This window comes from Lissotriton helveticus, chromosome 11, assembly GCF_964261635.1.
Source record: "Lissotriton helveticus chromosome 11, aLisHel1.1, whole genome shotgun sequence".
In the NCBI taxonomy this organism is placed as follows: Eukaryota; Metazoa; Chordata; class Amphibia; order Caudata; family Salamandridae; genus Lissotriton; species Lissotriton helveticus.
In genome coordinates this window covers 1,123,622,579-1,123,645,904 of record NC_136072.1, presented here as the reverse complement: position 1 = coordinate 1,123,645,904, position 23,326 = coordinate 1,123,622,579, and the positions used below count along the sequence as shown (strand labels likewise).

Below are 23,326 nucleotides of genomic sequence, written 5' to 3'. Positions count from 1 at the left end.
ATCTTTGGACTGGGTAAGAGTGGTCTGCTTAATTCAGGCACTCTGTTCATCACCACCCCCTTTTCTGAATCAAAAGTAAAATGCAACAAAGTTTCATCATATGCAATGTGATGTTATCTGACATAGTATATTTTGGTTTCTATTTATTTACTTTATAAAGTACTGTACACTATCATATGTTAGGATATGCTATGCAGTAGTAACTTTTCGAGTATTCAAGGTGCTACTAAGTTGGCCGTGTGGTCTATGGCACAATGTGTACTACACAATTTTTTTTTACATTCTTTCTATTGTATTTTATATCACCTGGAAAAATGTAAGGCTGACAATTTGTGTTCGATATATCTTTCAGGTTGGTCAACATGCTTTTACAGCCTGAATACTAAACCTGCAACCTCTAGACACAAAGATCTAATGATTGCTGGAACAGATAGACATCATCTGTCTTTCCATATCAATTCTTTACAAGCTTCATGGAGGTCTAATGCTCAAATTATGTTTGCTTTCTTGAGAAGTAAAGAATTCTACCATGTGATGGGATAGAATAGTACTTGTACAGCTGGAAGAATTTTGGGTGTAAGGCTCCAGCGCCTTAATAAATAAAAATATTTGCAATGCTAGACAATAATACATTGTTTTATGCACACGTCTTTTGGGGCATTTTAGAATTATCCTTACTATCTGCATCATTGTTCAGCACATTCCAAGGGCGCTAGTGGAGGAACAGAACACATTTTTAGGTCACCATTGTTTTTTTGCACAAACACTGGGGCCTTTGCAGGAAGTAAGCTGCATAAATTTGGAATTAATGATGATTTTCTGTTATGCTTACAATTAAGCATTTGAAAATTAAATTTGTATGTTTTTGTGTAGCACTGAAACGTTCGGTTTATCTAAGCTCAAGTCTACAAGCATTTTGAAAAATGAGACGTACACAAGGAGTGCACAAACACACATTAGGAAAAGAAAAACCACCCAAAAGGCTAATTAATAACAATTTTAAACTCAGGGTAGCCTGCAGGATTTAGACATTAATATTATTCACTGTAAAAATTAAAATAAAGTTAGGGGTATATTAGATTACAACACATCAATATATTTAAAAAAAACCCTGAAGTCATCTTAAAAAAGTTGAAGTGCAATTAAGGGTATGAATGAAAACTGAAAAACCACTCAAATCTACATTTTATAGTTATGAGCAGAATTCGTAACTCGCACGGCAGCCATGCAACCCATAAATCGCACACCAAATTATGGGGCAGATCTACAAAGAAGTGCTGCAGCGTGGCACCGCAAGCCCTTTGGCTGTGCCAAGCTGCGGCCCTTCCGAAGCACAGAGATGCAACATATTTACAAGAATATGTCGCATCTCTGTGCTTCCCCCTGTGCTGGCGCAGGCACCCTTGCACCATGGTGCAAGGATGCCCGTACCGAGGTAACCTTCCTGCACAAAAACACTCACTACAAGCATTTTCCTCTTTAATGCGTGCTGTAGAATGCAACACGCATTGAAAGAGGAAAAAAGGAGGAGAAATGAAAACATTTCTCCCTGTTGCACCTCGCTACGCCATCTCTAGGGTGGCATAGCCATCAGACGTATCTCCCGAATTACGATTTCCCGTACATCTGGAGATGTGTCTAGTTCCATGGGTGTTGCGTGAGAACAGCCACAGCAACACCCATGGAACGCCCCTTCAACACAAAGTGCTGCGTGTGAAGGGGCCGTATTTACAAGGAGAGTAAAAGTAACGCAGGGTGGATTTTCCTGTCCTTGTAAATATGGAGGAGCTCCCTGCTCCACCAGTACGTCACAAAAACTAATGTACTGGTGGCGCAGGGGGCTTGTAAATCTGCCCCTCAGTGTTTATTATCACACCCCTAACGAAACAGTTGCAATTACAAATGCTCGAAATCATCTTAAAGTTGCGATTATACAAGACATTGCCCTTACCACTTTGACAAAGACTATGATTGTATCATTAGTTGATTTGATTATGTGTTAATTACATTTATTTATTAGGTGCTTTTAATATTAGTATAAATGTTGTGAAATATGTATTTTATTACTTGGGGGAGGTCCCTTGGGCTCACCCCACCACATAGGGCTGTGGATCATGGAAGGTACTCCTTGCCCCCACTTTCTTTTTATGTTTCCCAACATGGTGCCCAGTGCATAGTGTTGGGTAATGGCAGCTGTAACACAAATGTTTCTGTGATGGGCAACCATTCGGAACCCTGTGGATTTGTGAATGCACTGCCTGCTTCATGAATCTGAAATAGATAATTGGAGAAAAACCTCCCCAGCCTGATAGGATGCTTTTTTAAAAGGGATTCACAAAATCTATGTAGCTTTAAAAATCTGTGGAGGGTCTGAAAATAAATTAAAAGACTAGGGGGAATATTTATAAAGAAATGACACAGCACAGTGCTGCAAGCAATTTAGCAACACCACGCTGCATCATTTCTAAAATGCAATGATACTCCATATTCCCAAGTATATGGCACACTCCTGTCTTTTCCCCTGCACCAGCGCTAATAATGCTGCCTAGCGCCAACACAGACCCCTTGCTCCATGGTGCAAGGTTGCCTGCTTTGCAAGGATGATTGTTTATGTGCAAGAAGGGACACCTTCCTGCACATAAACAATCGGTAAAGGTGCTCCTGCAGAACACATAGAAAGAACAAAAAACGAAAAGTGCTTTTGGCACTGCTGCAGATTCACAGATCCTTGTAAATCTGGGACAGCGTGAAAAAGCAATGGGTGTTGCGGTGGAACTGCCTCAGCAGCACCCATTGCATGCCCCTTTGATGTAGAAAACTGCGTGAAAGGGTACAGTATTTACGATGCATTTAATTATAGAGCAGGGCATTGCCCACTGTTGTGTTGTAAAAAGTGACGCTTCGGTGGCATAATGCCCTTGTAAATATGCCCCAGATATCTCTAAAATGTAATGTCTTCATGCTCAAAAACACTTTTTTTAAAGCTTATTTCACAAAAATTATGCAATAGGTTTACAGCAAAACTACAAAGCATTCTTTCTGAGTAATATTCTGATATCATGCCAAGTTTTGTGTAAATCATTTCTACTTTTTTTCTGCATAAAAAGAAAAGAATAATTCGGATTAAAATTGAACATGACACTTCCCTATGACCGGTTTTCTTGGCCTCCATTGACGGATCTGCACAAAATGTGTCAGAAATAGTCCAAAGTAGATTAACATTTTTTGTGTGTCTTTTTAGTTTTGAACAGATTCATCAAATGGCAGTAATGTTACTAAGAAAATAAAAATACCTTTTCCATAGAAATTGTGACCTAACCATATATACACTGGGGCTGTGTATGTCAGTGTAATGTACATATAAATGTAATTATTTTAAAAGGAAGACACAGATTTTACAACCCTTGATCTTGTAAATTAACCATTTTAGAATCCAGAGTGAAACAGTAAACTCCCCAAACATAATAACATAAAATAATGTAATCATAGACTTCAGCTCCTCGGAATAAGGATTTTAGAGCAACACAAAATAGGAAGGATAGAGATATTATGACAATTCAAAGGTATGTAACGTTTACAACGAAATTTTTACAACGCACTACCATTACAACGCAGGCATTACCACGCATACCATTACAACGCATTGCGCTGGGGGGCGCTCTAGGATAGGTAATAAGTTTAATTTTCTATCCAACACCTTCCCTAGTGTCCACTGGGACTGGAGTTGGAATAGAAAATTATACTTACCACTATCCAGCACCTCTAAGCGCTATGCGTTGTAATGGTATGCGTGGTAAAAACCGCGTTGTAAAGGTATGCGTGGTAAAAGTATGCGTTGTAACGTCATACATCCCAATTCAAAGCATGCCCTTTAAACCATCCTATGTTTTAATTTCAAATGTCACTTTTTGAGATATAAGAAAGTGTATATAATATCAACCCAAAGTAATGTTTTTCACATACAGTTTATGTCAATTGATCCTAAATGATCATTTATGTACTTCTTGGTTTCTTAAATTAAGGTAAATGTCAACACGTTTAAGACATTCTGTCCACTCCAAATTAGGATTTATCATATTAAATATTGAATTTCCATGGTTGACAAAATATACAACAATATACATACATCATATTTAAAGCAACATGATATAATATTTATTTTGGACATATAATATTACCTTTGTTTAAAGTAGATATTTTACTTAACGTTTTATCTATTTATGGGTACACAACATACACAGAACCCCAGAATAAATATTCAGAAAATTATATATGTTAATAAAACATATGTTTATGAGGAATCAGTATAAATTGAGTAACACGTTGATGACATTTGATACAGTGATGTGCCACATTGCAAAGGTATGAACTGTATGGGCATTTTTTTTATCATAAATTGAAAACATTGTGCATTTCAGTGAGACTTCATAAACAGTTTAAAGAACTCTTTTTTTTAAATTTGAATTGCACGTATTGCGTTGTTTTCTTTTTGAGATTTCATATAAAATAATGGACAAAAATACTAATGATAATTTGCAATGGCTTTTTTTTCATGAAGGCACAGGTGTGTTTCCCGTTAGCCCAACCCCTGACGAAGCTCAGAGATCTCTGTAACTTGGGTACTCAGAGTGATACGTTTCAGTTTCCAGGGACAGGCGGGGCTTCCTCTCGCTGTTTCTCGGTCTCTTTTTCCTTTATTGCTCACAATGCTCTGACCACAGAAACTGGTTTCACTTCTCTTTTAGCATGTATGCAGCTGGCCTGGCCTAGCTTCTGATTGGGTTATCTGGTACATCCAAATGTTAAATTTAGAATCCCAGTTTCAGATTGGTCATTCAGAACTGTGATATCATAGATTTAGTACTTGGTTAACCTAGGGTGCAGCGCAGCTGTGAGGCGCGGCAGGTGTGAGGTTGCATGAAGAAGTGACTCCAGTACAGAAGTTGGTGTCTGGGGCCAAGGGGTTCAAACGCTTTTCCTTTTCAAAATGTTTAAGGTTAGATAGGCAATGCAATGAATAATTCCTTTAAAAAGTTCTTCTACAAGTTCGCAGTTTAACACAATGAACAGGTTCAATCAGACATTGTAAGTACCATCTATCATCAGGCATTATGGAACTTTACACCACCATCTATCTTGAAAACCCATAGTGCTTTAGTGTTTTCAACTCTTTATGAGACGTCATAGTGCTTTCTTGGTACGCAACATGTTATAAAGCACACTTTTTAAGCATAAAACAGCGCTTTGCTGACAACTTTACTTTATACATCACGTACTGTACTCAAACTTTACAGTACTTTTCCAATATGGTACATATTACACTACAGTTAATCAAAGGTAGATAGGACACTTGTAACCACGTTGCCAGGAGATCTGTTGAAAAACCCTCATAAACGCTGTGTATTTGAAAAGCGGTTTATCTTGATTCTCCGCCCCACACTAGCGTTGTGGCATTTATCATAGGGTTTGACAACGTGCACCATGCCAGCCTCACCCGAGGCAGTCTCTGGTGTAACGTGGTAGTCTCCAGAGATCTCCAAATGTAACCCCACAAACAGGTTTTTCTTAAATAAAAATAGTCTCCAAGCAACACCCGTACTTTATTTTGTTGTTGGACAACTAATTTAAAAATGTAGAAGATGGGTATGCTATACGGACCGAGTTATTGAGTCTCAAGCATATCACTTTTTAGTTACATACGTCGACATGTTTCAGCTCACTTGGCCCAAAAGGGTCTATGGAGCCTTCGTCAGGACAAAACATATAACATAGAATGTTAAAAATACTTGCACAATTTGTGTAGTATGAAGCGGGTTCTAAAGTTTTAGTCTTACCCACTGTGGTTCATAATTATTTCCACCTGTCTATATTGGTGGATTCTCCGTAAACCTAGAAAGCGATCTTGGTATTTTCCTTCAGAGGGAACGGACTAAATAGTCCCAGGCAGTGAAGGAAGCAGGTTCCGCGTCTTGTGCTGACTCTGCCCACATATTACACTACACCTTCTTTCAGACCTCAAGGCACTTTACAGGTAGGTTTCATATTATGCAGAATATTTAATTATACAACACCTATGTTCATACTTCACAGCGATTATACAGGTGATATACTCTATGCAGGTACTTCTATGCTTAAATATCACAGTGCTTAACTGACAATATGTATGCTACATAGCGATTCCTGAACTTTAACAATTTCAGCACTATAAGGAAAGGGAACACATTATAGAACATCCTGTATTCACAGAACTAATGTGGACACAGGTAATCATATACTATTCTGCACTTTCTTTCAGCCCTCAGAGCCCCATTCAGACAGATTGCATATTATGTGGTACATTCTATCTTCAGAATGCACAACACATTACAGAGCAGTTTCTAGCACAGGACAGTACAGTAATTTACAGATGGGTTATATATTATACAGCAACTTATGTGCTCAGTCATCACAGCACCTTACCTCTATAGTACAAATTATAGAGCACCATCTTCCCTGAAATCTTACAGGCAAGTTACACATTACCTCCTGTCCATTATCCTTGTCCCAGTCCTGCATAGAGTAAGGAGTGGGATTTGTAGAAATAAAGTTTACCGGTAATTAATCGGACCATTACGCAGTGCCTTTTAGCCTCAGAATTCACAACACTTTAAGGTGAGGATACACATTAAGCATTGCTTTCTATTCTGGGACATGCTAGATAGGTATTGCTTCAAAACTTTAAAAATACCTTTTCTAAAGATAACACTTCCCAATTACTAGTTCTGAAAATAAACACTTCTTAAAAAGAAAATTTCCCAAAATGCTTGTTTCAAAATATATTGAAGTTAGGATATTGTGAAAAGGAGGAAGGTTTTAATGGTATGGTGTTGGGATTCGTAATATGTTGTGAATGTACAGGGCAAAGAACGTATTGTGGTGAAGGACTTAATTCATTTTAAACTAAAAACATTAATTTCATGTTTAAATCTAAGATTTAAATTTTAAGTGTATAATTGTTTTCAGGGTTCAGGGATGAGTAGAGTTAAGCGAATATATATATGGTTGAAATCGGTTGACAGAAGTGCAAACTCCCAGATTTACACTATTGTCCTTTAAACATTTTAGTTTGTACTAGTACAGGAGCAACTATTTATTTTCTACTCTAAATATTGGTCTACTGTATCTTGCATTAAAATGTACTGTACATTAATAATAATGTAAATAGAACTGTACCATATGGAACTACAAAATAAGTTCTGTTCTGTCATTTTCAAGAGACAAAAGAAGGAAATTAAAGAGAGCTTATCAGATACAGACTTGTTGCTGAGTTGGTGACCAACATTTGACATTAACTGTTCAAAGTAAACATTTTTTAATGTGTTTATCATTTAAAACAAGTAATCTAATCGTTCAAAGGAAGGATGAATATGACATCTATACCCTGGTATACACCGATGGTCCCCTCCGGACAATTACTTCCAGGCTCGCAATAGAGTATGGTGAATTTTGGTGCGGGCTTCTCTGATTCTGGTTGATATTCATGCATCAAAATCTGGCAAGATTTACCCTGGAATGGGGGAACAACCACATGTTGCCACAAATTTGAGGTCTTTTTTCATGATTCCCCATTATACTTAGCAGGTACAAAATGTCAATGTGTTGGCAGCTGGGGGTCAGGGGATTCTGAGGGTCAAATTGCCGAAGTCAGGACCGGTTCTGGTGAGTCTAGCGGGAATGGTTGTCTGTTCCCCTTTATTGTGGTATCCACAGGTAAGGTTCACTCAACTACAGCTCTACCAGTGGCCCGCACTTTCATATTATGTTGGATGCAGATTCACACCCAGCATCTCAGCTGGTGGGTGAAGGCGAGGTGGTTGGTGGTCATTGGTGGTCATAGGGCGTCTCTACCCTAATTAGGAGGAGGACCATGCAGGTATTGGGGCAGGTGGGAGCCCTGTCTGTCCTGGTCAAAACCTTGGCCTAAAGCTCTGAATGTGTGCAGGTGCACCAGGCCTTAATTTTTGGAAGGGGGGAGTGGCGAAATAGGTCAAAGGTGGTGAATGAGGGGTTCAGGAGGCCAGGGAAAGGAGCAAAGAGTTGTAGGCTTCCTCTCTAATGGCCAGGGAAATCAGCAAAACGTTGTATGCTTCCCCTCTAATGCTACTCCCTGTGGGCATGGAATTGGTTTAGTTTCCTGTCCCTCCATTCTTGATTTTTCCTACCTGGATCGCCATGCCTGGCAGGGGACCTGCACAGAAAAAGTGAGAAATGTGCCTGAATCACAGGTAGAAAACCTTCTGTGCACCAATGACATTATTTTGAGATTAACATTGTAGAACACCTTTTGTCATCCAACCTTAATGCGCTTTCCACACATACTACACATTATACATCACTTTCAGGTCTCAAGCCACATAGCACTTTACAAGTAGGCTGGCCATTAAATAATGCCTTCTATTCTACGACTTTACAGTGCCATCCAGGTAGGTAGCACTTTAAGATGTGCCCTCTGTCCTAAGACCTCACAGTTCTGTACAGATAAGATAATCATATGCCACCTTCTATCCCTAAACCTGTTATGCTTAAAAGACAAATACATTACGTTACAACCAACTTGTTCATTATAAAAGACTTTACATGTACACAGACTGCATTACTCTAAAATTCTAAATTACATCATGTAACACCTTCTATTCTGAAACCTAACAGTGCTTCTTAGACAATGCCTTCTTTCATCAAATACCAATTAACTTTAATGACAAGGTACCTAGTGTACAGCATTTTTTATCCATAGATTTCACATCACTTTATAGATATGGACACACTGTACTGCATCTTCCTTCAGACCGCAAGCCACTTTAAGAGTAGTTTACACATTATACAGAACCTTCTGTTGCAGTCTGCAGCACTTAACAGACAAGCTGTTCATTATACAGCGCCTGTAACACACAGGTCTCACTCATGGGGCCGGATATGTTATTTGCCCATTACAAAGCACAATTTCCCCTCTGACATTACTTTGCAGGAAGATCCTACATCATACATTGTCATCTATCAAGAGATATCATAGAACATTATACACCCTGAAGCACATTCTACCCTTAAAAATCACAGTGCCTACTAGATAGTTTATAGTGGTCCCTATAACCTTTCCTGTACTACAGCTGTGTATGTTAAATGATAGTCATCCTAAGCTACTAATAATATTAGTTGCATTAGTGACCACACCAAGATCATCAGCAGTGATCATCTCAGCACATCTGGAAAGGGTTGCCAGAAATATCGTAAAAAGGACTTTATAAATTTGGGAATGCCTGAATATGGGTAATAGATAAGAACCATAGCTGCAATGTACCAAAGTAATATTAGGTCTCCCCACCACCACCTGATTATATAAGCCTTGAATAAATAACATAACATGTGCATTTGTAAAGCCCAAGTTCATACTTCAGGAAATCTTGGTACTGAAACAATGTTACCCAATTCAACTGAAAATTCATTTGAAATGTAACCATTTGTCTCAAAACATCAGCGTATATGTTCTGGAAATATACCAATGTTTGCCTAGAAATAAAGGCTTTTCAATTTTGGTATACATGTATTAATTCAATCCAATAAAAGCTTCTTATTTAGTAGGCTGGGTGGATCACAGGAGAGCTTCTTAGAGGTACCTGGAGAGCTAGCAGGAGGTCACAAGCTACTTGTTGGAGAAGCCTGGTTTAGGCACGATGGAACACGTTTTTTCTCCCAGTTCACATTGCCTTTTACATTATTTCTTGATTTCTTAATAGTTTTAAATAGCATGAACTAGACCTACATTAAGTAACAGAGGGCTTTAGAAAATGTTAGTAATCAATGGTATATGGTTAAAAATGTAGTACATTACATACATAAGAGACCATCTAAAGGTAAAATTCCTATAACATTGAAAGAGTGTATTGGGAGGGAGGGTAGGATATAGCTCAGATCACAGGGACCTGTGTCTGTCTGAAGGAGATGACCCACGGCAAGACAAATGAGGGTTATTCTGTGAAAAATAGTGTAGGAACAATGGGCCATATTATCAAGAAAGGGCGATACATTATCGCTGCTTTTAACGGCAGGAAACTGCGGCACAAGCAGCGATAATGGGCTTGATAATAGGCCCTGTGAATTCCCATTGAAGCCCAGGTTCTGGTGTTAACCTGGGCTGCTATGGGAATTCACAAGGGCATATTATTAAGCCCATTATAGCCGATTTAGCGGCAGTTTCCTGCCGATAAAAGCGGCGATAATGTATTGCCCTTTCTTGATAATATGGCCCAATATCTCTCTGAGTGCTGTCTTGGTAAGATGGGATTAAGGCAGGGTTCTGCTTGAAGCAGGAATGAGGTTCTATATTCTGACTCCATTTCCTGAAAAAGATTTTTTCTGAGACTTTACTTTCTTGAAAACTAGGATTTCTAGCAAAAGTGTGTGAATTACTCAGGAAGACTTGACTACCTAAGGTGTCCAGTTTCTTGGCAGGGTACTTAGGGGCAGATTTATGTTGGGAATGCGCCACGTTTGCGTCACGCAACTGCGGTGTAAACGTGGCACATCCCTACGACCCATTTACAACGTGACGCATCTAGGCAGATGCGTCACGTTGTAAAGCCCTGCGCCACTTGTGGGCGTTCCGGCGCAGGGTGGGCGTTCCGGGGCAGGTGCGCCTCGCAAAAGTGGCAGAGTGAAATCTATAAGATTTCACTCAGTCACTTTCAGACCAATGCTGCGTCAAAACCCTGCGCCTGCTTGAAGCAGGCGTAGGTCTTGATGCAGCATTGTAAAGATGGGGCACCCCCGAGCCTTGCTGGAGCTGCGTCACGCTTGCGACGCAACTCCAGCAATGCGCCACCTTTAGGCACAGATGCGTCACGCATCTGTGCCGTTTTTGCCCCATGGTGCGCCGCATTGTGAATGCGGCGCACCATGGGTGGCGGAGCAGCGGCGCAAAATAACTGGCGCATCCCTGGGGATGCGCCAGGTATCATAAATCTGCCCCGCTGTGTGTACAGCTTTGTACGTAATACTAACTAGTTGGTACTGATGTCTAGTATCTCCTGCTAGCCAATTGAGTGATATAAACATATAAAGCTATGTTAAACGTTATTTCCCACCTTCTTTCAGTTCTCACAAAACTTTATGGGCAGGTAACATAATGTAGCAGCTTCTACCCTCGGATCTCACATGGCTTTTCAAATAGGTTAAAGGAATGGAATTCATGTGATGGACACAATGTCCCCCACATGCATTTCTTTAATTGACAGATAGGTTGCACATTATATGTCACAATCTGTTCTCCTTGTGTCACACTGCTTTGCACATACCATACATTTTATGCAGCACTCTACATCGTTAGACATTACAGCACTTTATATGGAGGTTCCAAATTATATAGTGCTTCCTTTAATAAGAGGAACCAGCACTTTGCAGACATATTAAACATTCTGCAGCAACTTTTTGGCTCAGACCGCAGAGTGCTTAACAGACAGGGCTAACATTGGGTAGTACCTGCTATCCTCAGAACCCATAGCGCTTTAAATACCAGGGGCGTGTTTTACAGTATCTTTTATCCTCAGACCTGATAGAGGTTTATCTTTCTGCCTTACATTATCCTGCTCCTTACAGACATGTTGCACAAGATATAGAACTGCCTGTAGTTATAATGTATACTTTTGTTCTGAGATTTCACGCTGTTTTACAGGCAGAGTCCATATTGTCTTTAGGATGTTAGATTATATAAACAGATGTCAATATAGCATTACACTTCAATAAAAATAAAACGATTCAAGATTACCAGATGTGACAGTGTTTTGAGGGCAGATTCTACATAATACAAGACCCTTTCTTTGTAGGCCTCATGGTGCTTTACAGAGACCTTTCGATCAGATTTCTACACACACTTCTATCCACAGTCTTCACAGCACTTTATAGGAAGATTGTACATTATATGATTATAAATCACTCTATTTCTTCATATATATCATCAGTTTATAGTCTGGTTTTACACTCAAAATCGTCATCTGTTCTCATATCCCACAGTGCTTTAAAAAGAGGTTATACACTTAATATCACATTATCAAACATCACAGTGCTTTGTGTGATGCACTGCACAGTGCTTTACTTATAGTGTACACAGTATACAGCACTTTCTGCCCTTAAGCTAAAAGATATATGGCTCATCTCAGACCACCACAATGGATATGTGTAACATGGCTACCACTCTAATTTGAACATTGCGACCTGGACAATGGCAATTGTTTGCTTCTTATTGTCCTGTAACTCCCAGCATTGTTTGGTACAGTGAACTACAGCACTCTTCTTAACACCATAAAAGAACACATAAGAATAAATGACGCAGTCCTTAGTTGGTTAACATCATAACTGGAAACAGTCTCTAGTGAACACAACACAAAGCATCACTCAGAATTGGGAAACAACAAGGTTTTTATCACCTTGTCTAGTGTCTATTTGAAACCTCTTGTATCTCCTGAAACAATCTATCATCACTTAACATTTCTATGCTGATAATACACAGCTTCCTTTAACGCTTCCTCAACAAATGGAAGAAGCCAAAGGATCAGACTACCGCCCTTCCTCTCCGCCCCCATGGAAATCACCTGCGTAGTCCCGCAGGGGTCATCACTGAGCCCAACTCTCTTAAACATCTACATGGCCCCCCTCGCAGCCATCTTCAGACAACATGGCCTCAACATCGTATCCTACGCTGATGACACCCAGCTCATCCTCTTCCTCACCGAGACTCCACCACCGCTAAACTCAACTTCCAGAGAGGTATGCAGGATGTCGCAGTATGGATGACCAACAGCTGCCTAAAACTCAACGCCCAAAAGAGAGAAGTCCTCGTCATTGGAACCACCTCTTCAGCTTGGGACAACACCTGGTGGCCCACTGACCTCAGAAGCCCGCCCACCCTCTCAGGCCCTGCCAAAAACCTCAGCATTGTACTCGATTCATTACTTGCCATGAACCGACTGGTCAACTCTGTCACCTCCAGCTGCTTCAACACCCCCTGCATCCTTCGAAAGACCTTCAAGTGGATCCCCCGGAGTCAAGGAAGACAGTCACCCATGCACTCATCACCAGCAGACTGGACTATGGAAACGCTCTCTACACCGGAATCAACAAGTCCCTACTCCGTAAACTCTAGACAATACAGAATACCGCGGCCAGACTCGTCCGGCATTCCCCGGCACAAACACATCAGCCAACAACTGGGGAGACTCCACTGGATCCCCGTGGAAAATAGAGTCACTTTCAAGATCCTCACTCACACCTACAAATGCCTACATAACAACGGCCCCAAAAACTTCAACAACAGAATTAACTTCCACATACCCAATAGAAACCTCTGATCCGCCAACCTCCCACCAGCTGAAACCCATTGATTCGCAGAGCTGGTGGAAGATTGTTCTCTCACATAGTAGCCAAGACCTGGAACAAACTACTGACAAACATCAGACGTGCTCCCTCCCTGGACAGCTTCAGAAAGGCTCCCAAAATCTCGTTCTTCGACTGAACGGATCTGCATACCCCCCTCAGCGCCTTGAGACCCTCACAGGTGAGTAGCACACTTACAATTCCATGATTGATTGATTGACATAACTCTCCTGTTGGGAAATGGCCTTCTCTGCATGGTCACTGCCAAACATTTTACCTTCCTCCTCCACTTTTTGTGACCTTGTTTTTGTTGGCCTTAGAACTCTGAGCACCTTACCACTGCTAACCAATGATAAAGTGCCTGTGCTCTCTACTCTAAACATAGCAACATTGGCTAATACCCAGTTGTCATATTTAATTTACTTATAATTCCCGAGTAAAGTGCACTACATATGCCTATGGCCTGTACATTAAATGCTACTAGTGGGTCTGTAAAAGGAACAAACGATGGACAGAATGGTGAACAATAAAACTTTCACCCCCTGTCACAAAGATATGGGTTTAATCCATCCTTCTTTACTCACCACGCCTCCCCAGTTTGGACCCAGCCATATGCATATCAGACTTGAATCTGTTCCTCATGGGAACAATCCAGCCCAAACTGCCAAGCCAGGTCCTCACTGGACTGTAAACAGGCATCTTGGGACCAGTTTTGAGGCATCACCCCTCATCAGCCTGGCTAGCTTGAATCCAGTGGCACAGTGAGCACAGGACCCACGTCTGGACATACCCTTCACACTTAGGGCAACAAAAAAGCTAGAGTAACTAATGGTGAACAGAATGCTGAACAATGTATATATTCACCCCAGTCACAAAGATCTGAGTTTAATCCATCATTCTTTTGCTCAACACGCCACCCCAGTTTGGACGCAGCAATATGCAAATCAGTTTTGATCTTGTTCATCAAAGGAATAGTCCAGTCCGAACTGCCGAGCGAGGTCCTCTCTAGACCAGAAACAAGCATCCTGGAACAGATTTCAGGGCATCACCCCATATCAGCCTGGCCAGCTTGAATTAATTGGCGCAATGAGCACAAGATCCATATCCGGTATACCCTTCTTACTCAGGGAAACAAAAGAGCAAAAGGAACAAATGATTGACAGAATGCTGAACAATGCAAACACTCACCCCCAGTCACAAAGATTTGGGTTTAATCCATTGTTCTTTTGCTCACCACGCCACCCCAGTTTGGACCTAGCCGTATGCAAATCAGTCTTGATCCTGTTCCTCGAGGGAACAGTACAGCCTGAACTGCCAAGTCAGGTCCTCCCTAAACAAGCCTCCTGGGACCGGTTTCGAGGCTTCACTCCTCATCAGCCAGGCTTGCTTGAATCCAGTGGCGAAGTGAGCACAGGACCCATGTCTGGGCCTACCCATCTCAATTATGGCGACAAAAGAGCAAAAGGAACAGGAACAAATGATGGACAGATGTGCCACCTACTTTTGTAAAGGTAGGACATGTACCTTTATGCTTCACAGGTCCTGGTAGTGAAAAACAAATTCATTTTTCACTATTTCAAGGCTTTCTTGCCCATTGGATAACATTGGGATTACCTTAATACATTTTGAAAGTGTAATTTCCAATATTGAAGAGATGGCCATCTCAAGTTTGGTGTCTCTGGAATCACAATTTAAAATCAATACTTATGGTGAAGTCAGATTTTAAAATCCTCAGAGTTGAGCCACGGTTATTTGGGACCCAAGTCCAATAAACTTCCATCACCCAGAAAAGCCAGATGTGGAACAAGATAGTTAACAAGGTGAACATGATAGCAAGCACCCCTTATAAGATAGAGGATATAAGGAAGAGGTGGTCCGATGTCAGGAGGAGGGTCAAGGTCATAGCCAACAGAAACCACAGGGTCGCACAACATACAGGCGTTGGCCCTCCTGTGCCACCCGTAACCTTTACTGCCTGGGAGGAGAAGGTACATGCCATCCTGCCACCGGAGAGCTTTTTTGGAATACCAGAAATAATGGAGCCTGGTAAGTGACCACCAAACATTAGCCACAATTGAGTCATGACACCGTACCACATATAACTGCTATGATCCAAGTTTTATAATGATGACTTTTTGGAAATGAAGCAGTAACCAAAGTATTGTAGATGTGTAACTAATGCTGACAACAAGCATACCCACACTGAACATCCAACATTACACAATCAGATTTTAAAAAATGTCTACATGTAGGCTGTCAGTGTACATCAATTTAACCCATCATGGAAGTAACAACAACATCTGTCAAGATTAAAAATAAATCACCCTTAACTGGAGTAAGTAGTTACCAGGTATGTAATGCAAACAACTTCATCAAGTAATTAAAACTCCCAAAAGGAAAGGGCTACACCTACCGGGGAACATCCTTTACGACGCAGATGTTACCCCGCGCTACCATTACGACGCGTCTCTTACAACGCAAGTCGTAACCACGACTTGCGCTGGAGGGCGCTCAAGGACAAGGAATAGTTAATTTACTATTCCAACACCTTCCCTACTATCCACAGGAACTGGTGTTGGAATAGTAAATGAAACTATTCCTAAGTCCGCACCCTACAGCGCAAGTCGTGGTAATGACTTGCGTTGTAAAACACGCGTTGTAACGGTACGCGTGGTAATAGCCCGCGTCGTACCGTCATACATCCACACCTACCATCAGCCACACACACTCCACCTAAGAACAACAGCCTCCTGTGTAAGCCATCTCTCCATGCAACTTCCCCTCACTGGTAGGAGCAATAGGCCCAGGTGGGCCGGCTGAACTGGGTGGCAGGAGTACTAACTGAACTGACCACACATACCAGCAAGCCTTCCACTCCAAACTCAATCCCCCTCTGTCAACCATAGTGTTACTACACTCATCCTCACTGACAGGATGACATTGTTCAAGTGAAGGGAGGGGAGGGCTGTCATAAAACACCACAAATCCCAGCAGGCCTTCCACTCCAAACAACAAGCACCTTTGTCAGCCATCTTGCTACTACACTCCCTCTCACTGGCAAGAAACAATAGGCTAAGATGGGCTGGCTGGGCTGGGTGGGAGTAGTAATCATTGCTCACTCTGTACTGTGAATGTGGTCGTTATTCCCACAAACACACGTACATGGTGTCCAATCTCTGTCCCCCTGTGAATACCCAAAGAGGTACCTTACCAGGACACAACCCATCGGGTGCAAAACTCACCCAAGAATAATGTAAGGGAGAGGAACTTCTTTTCTTTTTGAAGGACCCTCACTCACCACTAGTTGGTGACATGCTTCATCATTGGGTCCCCGCTGGGGTGACCGAATGTCCCCCCAGCGTGCTACAACGCCTGATTACAGCGGAGCGGGATGTGGTGAGTGTAACAGTGCCCAAATTAGGAGTGACTATAAGTGAGTGTGCCAGTGTGTTAAAAAATGCGAAGGTTGTAGCCTTTACAAAAATCTTTAATAATGGCCAACCTGCATTAGATTAAAAACAAAGTGAATGGACTACACAGGGTTCTGAGTTAGGGAACCGGAGTCCTATTAAGTGTACAAAATGGTCAACATGTTTCTGCTGTATTCAGTTGCAATTTGCTCAGCATTCGTCAGGACCTAGCAAAAAGTCCTCCGGTGGTATGCGCGCGCTAAGCAGCAGTGCAGACACTTGATTTTTTTCTATAATGGTCGGTTTAGTTGGACTGACGTTTTGGATGATACCCTAGAACTAGGGCACTCACCCCTGATTAGTTAGATGGTCCACCATCGTAAAATATACGTTAGGTATACATTCCTTCCATTTTAGAAATGTAAAAGACCATCACTGATAATTGTTGCTTGTAATCAAAGGACTTAACCTAGAGGTCCGTTTATGTGTTACTGTCTGTCTTTTTTCTCCTAACAGGTTTCTAGGTTATTCCTGCAAATTGCAGTGGATAATGATGGAGACTGTCGTGTGAATCTTCACACATAAATAAGAATTTTTCACATATAGAGCCTCACGGGAGGGTGCGCCTTAGCGCGCGCATACCACCGGAAGACTTTTTGCTAGGTACCTGACGAATGCTGAGCAAATTGCAACTGAATACAGCAGAAACATGTTGACCATTTTGTACACTTATTAGGACTCCGGTTCCCTAACTTAGAACCCTGTGTAGTCCGTTCACTTTGTTTTTAATCTATTGCAGGTTGGCCATTATTAAAGATTTTTGTAAAGGCTACAACCTTCGCATTTTTTAACACACTGGCACACTCACTTATAGTCACTCCTAATTTGGGCCCTGTTACACTCACCACATCCCGCTCCGCTGTAATCAGGCGTCGTAGCACGCTGGGGGGACATTCGGTCACCCCAGCGGGGACCCAATAATGAAGCATGTCACCAACTAGTGGTGAGTGAGGGTCCTTCAAAAAGAAAAGAAGTTTCTCTCCCTTACATTATTCTTGGGTGAGTTTTGCACCCGATGGGTTGTGTCCTGGTAAGGTACCTCGTTGGGTATTCACAGGGGGACAGAGATTGAACACCATGTACGTGTGTTTGTGGGAATAACGACCGCATTCACAGTACAGAGTGAACAAACAAGCTTCACTTCTTTGTTTAAGGCAGCACCTTTTTTCTATTTCTTTTTCACTGAGTCACTCCTTTGTTGTTATTTGTGACCTTGTCTGGGGTACAGGAGTGTCTACTCATGCCCTCTCTCTCTTGTTGGTATTAACTGTAGTAATCATTGCACCAACTACACATCCCAGCAGGGATGTGTAGCTCACAGAGACAGTCACCTGTAATGTACCTCCAAAACCAACTCATCTCACTATGGAGTGTAAAGGTAAATTCACTGAGCTGTGTATACACAATATTGTGCACCTCAGGCTGAGGTACCACTGTCTCTTGAGTAGAAAAGGATGAGTTCATCACTCACATGATGACTCCATTATATGGGAAAATACACAAACTGTTTTGACTCAGGTTGCTACTTCAATGTGTCTGGTGATAAATAGACCATACACAGCACACACAAATAATAAATAACATTAATAATAGATAAGTATGTATGTCTTGTCAATTATTTAGATGTGGATCTCACTAATCCTAAATGTCATCTACAGAGTGTCAGATACAACTCAATGTCAGAAGACGTGTTTAAATCCAATTTGAGAACATGAGCATATCAGCACAGATGTGGAGCAAGACCATAATCCACATCATCATAATGTTGCATTGTTTATACCAATAAAAGGCTAACATCATGGGGATAGATGTCAAATCATCCATTCAATACAGTTTTGGCATTCAGGCATTTACTTAATGTGTACCAGTTGAGGTACAATGTATATTCACATAATTGACTGTGTCATACCTGTACCAACAGGGTAACATGGGAACACCTCTATGCAGACTGAAGAAACCAGCCCGGCTCAGACTCCAACCCTGAATGAGCTCCCCGTCGAAGAAGGTTCTTCTGTACCCTTGGACGAGAAACCTGGCCCATCAGATTTGGCCCAGCAGACAGTACTGGCACGTCCAGCAGGATCCTGCAACATCTCCCACCTCAGCTACCAACACAAAGCTGTCCCCTACCACAACAGATATAGCATCAAACATGGGTACCAACACTGCAACACAGTCCACTCTGGAATTGACGGACACAAACCCAGTCAATGAGGAAGGAGGATCTGCTTTGAATATGCAGGTACCAACCATGCCAACCCGTGGGGGTAGGGGTGGTGGGAGGGGATGTGTGGATCCACATCGGCAAACAGCTGGTGTCACCGATGCCCAGACCAACCTCTCCTGGCTACCTGGTGCCTATGAGGGGTACAAGGGAGCATTGGGCCTGGTTTCTGAACACCACTGGAACATTGAACGCCTTCAGGCTTCCCAAGACCAAAGACTTGAGTGATTGAACAACCAAATGGATGAGGTCATAAGGGTTCTGAGGCAGATCCCACTCTGCCAGGCATTTTCACACACAAATACCCCTCCCTGTGCCATGTCAATTTATGTACCCTCAATATCTACACATGCCACAGGGAGGGACACTGCACCTGGTGGAGAATCCTCAATACCACAGGAGCCTGCAGTTGTTGTCCCCCCCCTAAACATGGCGTGGGTCATCCTAAGAAAGATAATGGAGAGTCGGGTGGCAATGCCCCCAGCCAGTAAAAAATAGCGCACCTGACATCCTTCTTTGTGATCTAGCCATTCACTTTGTTAACTATCCATAGCAAATGTTCCACATCAGATGGAAGCATGCTGTTGGTCCTTAGATTCTGATAACTGAGTCTATGACTTTTTGGATTTCAACCAACAATACTGTCAACTTCTCTACTTTTTTTTCTTCTTTTCACTGATCCATATTGTGTGTCATCACCTATTCACCATGTTTGTTAAATAAAAACACTTTGAGTATCAATACCAGATCATGTTGTTCCTGTGACATCTATCTCAAATTGTTGTAAGTATAATTATATCACTCTGATGAAAGAGTAAGGAAGCCAGGTCAACAAGTACATGTAAATCGAAACTTAGGTGCCACAAAGTCTATCAAATGTCGTACCACAAGACAGTTAAACAGTTTCAGTGTATTATACACATTTTAGTCCACAGTACCTATTCACAGATCATCAATTGTATGAACAATCATCACAAGTTCACATCCCACTCAACAATCTAGACCAAAAAGATATTTCATCATGTTCAATCAACAAAACAACATTTTAGGAGGAGCTACATCAGACAATGCAAACTTGAATGCGAAACACAAATTTACATTTGTGTGAATACCCGGCTGCAGATCACAAACAACATAATTGTCATACACAATCAATAGACAAAAGAAAAGTAAACAGGACTGTACTACAGACCAGTTCAAACAAGTCCCATTACAACAAGTTGTGCTGCATCTTTAGGTAGGTTACAAGCTAGTGGTGTGGCACTTGCACTGTGACATACTGTAGGGATACACATCTACAGCTACATCAAGTTTTTAACTCATCAATCATCTAGGTGATATGAATGGGATCTACCATGGTCTATCCCCACAACCACATTGTTTTTGAGCACATGATGGTACACTTATTGCAAACTAAAGAACACACGATGGAAGAAAGTCCATTGGCATCGTAGGAACTTCCACTCCTAAAAGTGCAAGAAGGTGTTGCAACAGATATGTCTGATTAAAGTCTGTAGAAAAACCAAAGGTGGTAATGGACAGAGCGTTGACAATACAAACACTCACCCCCAGTCTACTGATCTGGGTTTAATTCTTCACCGTTCTTTAGCTCACTCCGCCACCCCAGTTCAGACATGGTCACATGCAAATCAGTCTGACCCTGTGCCTCATAGGAACAATCCAGCCCGAACTGCCAAGCCATGTCTTCCCTGGACCGGAATCAAGCTTCCCAGGACCGGTTTCTGGCATTACAGCCGTCTTCAGCCGGGCTTGCTTGACTCCAGTGGCAAAGTGAGCAAGGGACTCACGTCTGAGCATACCCTTCCAACTTAGGGCGAACAAAGAAAAACCAAAGGTGGTGAAGGACGGAGCGTTGACAATACAAACACTCACCCCCAGTCAACTGATCTGGGTTTAATCCATCACCGTTCTTTAGCTCACTCCGCCACCCCAGTTCAGACATGGCCATATGCAAATCAGTCTGACCCTGTGCCTCATGGGAACAGTCCAGCCCTAACTGCCAAGCCATGTCTTCCCTGGACCGGAATCAAGCTTCCCAGGACCGGTTTCTGGCATTACAGCTGTCTTCAGCCGGGCTTGCTTGACTCCAGTGGCAAAGTGAGCAAGGGACTCACGTCTGAGTATACCCTGCCAACTTAGGGCGAACAAAGAAAAACCAAGGGTGGTGATGGACGGAGCGTTGACAATACAAACACTCACCCCCAGTCAACTGATCTGGGTTTAATCCATCACCGTTCTTTAGCTCACTCCGCCACCCCAGTTCAGACATAGCCAGGGAAGGCATGGCTTGGTAGTTCGGGCTGGACTGTTCCCATGAGGCACAGGGTCAGACTGATTTGCATATGGCCATGTCTGAACTGGGGTGGCAGAGTGGGCTAAAGAACGGTGATGGATTAAACCAAGATCTGTTGACTGGGTGTGAGTGTTTGATTGGTTCAGATGCTCCGTCCATCATCACCCCCTTTTGTACTGATTAAAGTCTGTGCCAGACATTCCCAGGATCATTCCATCTCCAAGTTGTACTCAGACACAGCATTATATGTCTGGTGATGGCACAACTCAGAAACTTTCCTCAATTGATGACATTGCAAAGTGAACTGAAAGGTAACACTAGTTAGGCATGAATGCCACAGTGTGCATGCAACTATAACCAGATCCAAAACCTGCCCTGCACAAGCACTTATCTAACACTCTGATGTGTACATACACATAGCCCACACAGTTCACAACAACATACACTTAGAATTAGAAATACATCTCAGTGCATTCTTACAGTCATGAAAAGAAGTTGTTGATAAGCCTTTGTCGCAAGTCAACTCCGTCCTCCTCACCACTTCCTTCATTGTCCAGTCCCGGATCCTCAGTTGTTCGCATCTGCTAGTCTTCTTCATCTTCAATGAGAGGGATGTTTTTCCTAATTGCCATGTTGTGGAGCATGCACTGGCAATGGTAATCCGGGACAGAAGAATAATCTAGGGGTCATCCAGGATCGTCAAGACAGCGGAATATTGCCTTCAGTAGGCCAAAAGTCCACTCCATTATATGCCTGGTCCTCTCATGGGCCTCATTGAAGTGGACTTCTCCTGGACTGATTGGATTCCACAATGGCGTTTGTAACCATGGCTGTTTGGGGTATCCTGCTTCTCCTAAACAGAAGACAGAAATGAGTACAATGTTTAAGCAAAAGTTTACTAAATAGACACACAAACATCATTAGACAACAAACATCATTACCAACAAACCAGGCCGGCTCTGGAAGTATTTGAATCATCAAACAGAGTATGATGCTGTTGCATAGAATGTACTACTCATGGGGTTTTCTGGGAAATTGGGCACAAACGTGGGAAATACACATATCTGGCAAACAGACCACCTGCATGCTGATTGAGTGGAAGTGTTTCAGATTCCAATGCACTTGCTCATTGGCCTATGGTGGTATAAAGGCAATATGTGTCCCATCGATTGCTCCAATGACATGTGGGGTTCAGCCCAACCTATAACATTTTTGCTTTGACATTGGTCAATTCCCCTGGTTTGGTGCACTTGATGTAGCTGTCCATGTGTTTGGTCAATGCCTACGATTACATCCCAAAGTACATTGCTAAACATAGCCTGGGACATTCTGACAGATGTTGCGACTGTGTACTGGAATGATCCTGTGGCCAAGAAATGCAGTACTGCCATCACCTTAACTTTGGTCATCAGTGATGTACGATAGTAGTTATGTGCACGCAATGAAGGTGCCAACTGCTGGCACAAATCATTTATTGTCACCTTATTGAGACAGTATTTTCTGATCACGTCTCTCTCTTACATGGCTTGGAGGTCAGGAAAGGGCCTGTAGATGGGAGGCTGCATTACTGCTCCTCAGTGATACATGTGTGTGGAGTGTTAACACATTAGGTGTTAGATAACACTGTGCCCAGCAACATGCACTTAGACAAATATCAAAGACCAAGTAACCACACGTGACAGTCCATGGCAGTTCAAACCAGATTTCACAGAACAAAAAAGGATTGTAAACATACCACAGCAGACATGGCATTTCTGATTATATATCAAACATATAGTTACACAGGAAGGAAGTACACTAGACTCATCACTAGTGAGAGATTTTTTGATGCAAAATCAAGCAGGACATTGACCAAATCTCACAAGCAAATAACATATGACTCAGGCATTTCTACTGACTGAGCGAGTTTTGTCGTAA

The 23,326-nt window shown here is 42.0% G+C and overlaps 1 protein-coding gene across 1 annotated transcript in view; it reads right to left on the bottom strand.

Moving 5' to 3' along the window:
- LOC144791572 (uncharacterized) overlaps positions 1-22,208 on the bottom strand; it is a 51,782-nt gene extending 29,574 nt beyond the window's left edge. The window contains exon 1 of the mRNA XM_078666291.1: positions 21,890-22,208. Within this exon, the coding sequence (XP_078522417.1) occupies positions 21,890-22,007 (118 nt within the window). The 5' untranslated portion in view covers positions 22,008-22,208. The remainder of the gene's footprint in view (positions 1-21,889) is intronic.
- Positions 22,209-23,326: the final 1,118 nt, after the last annotated feature.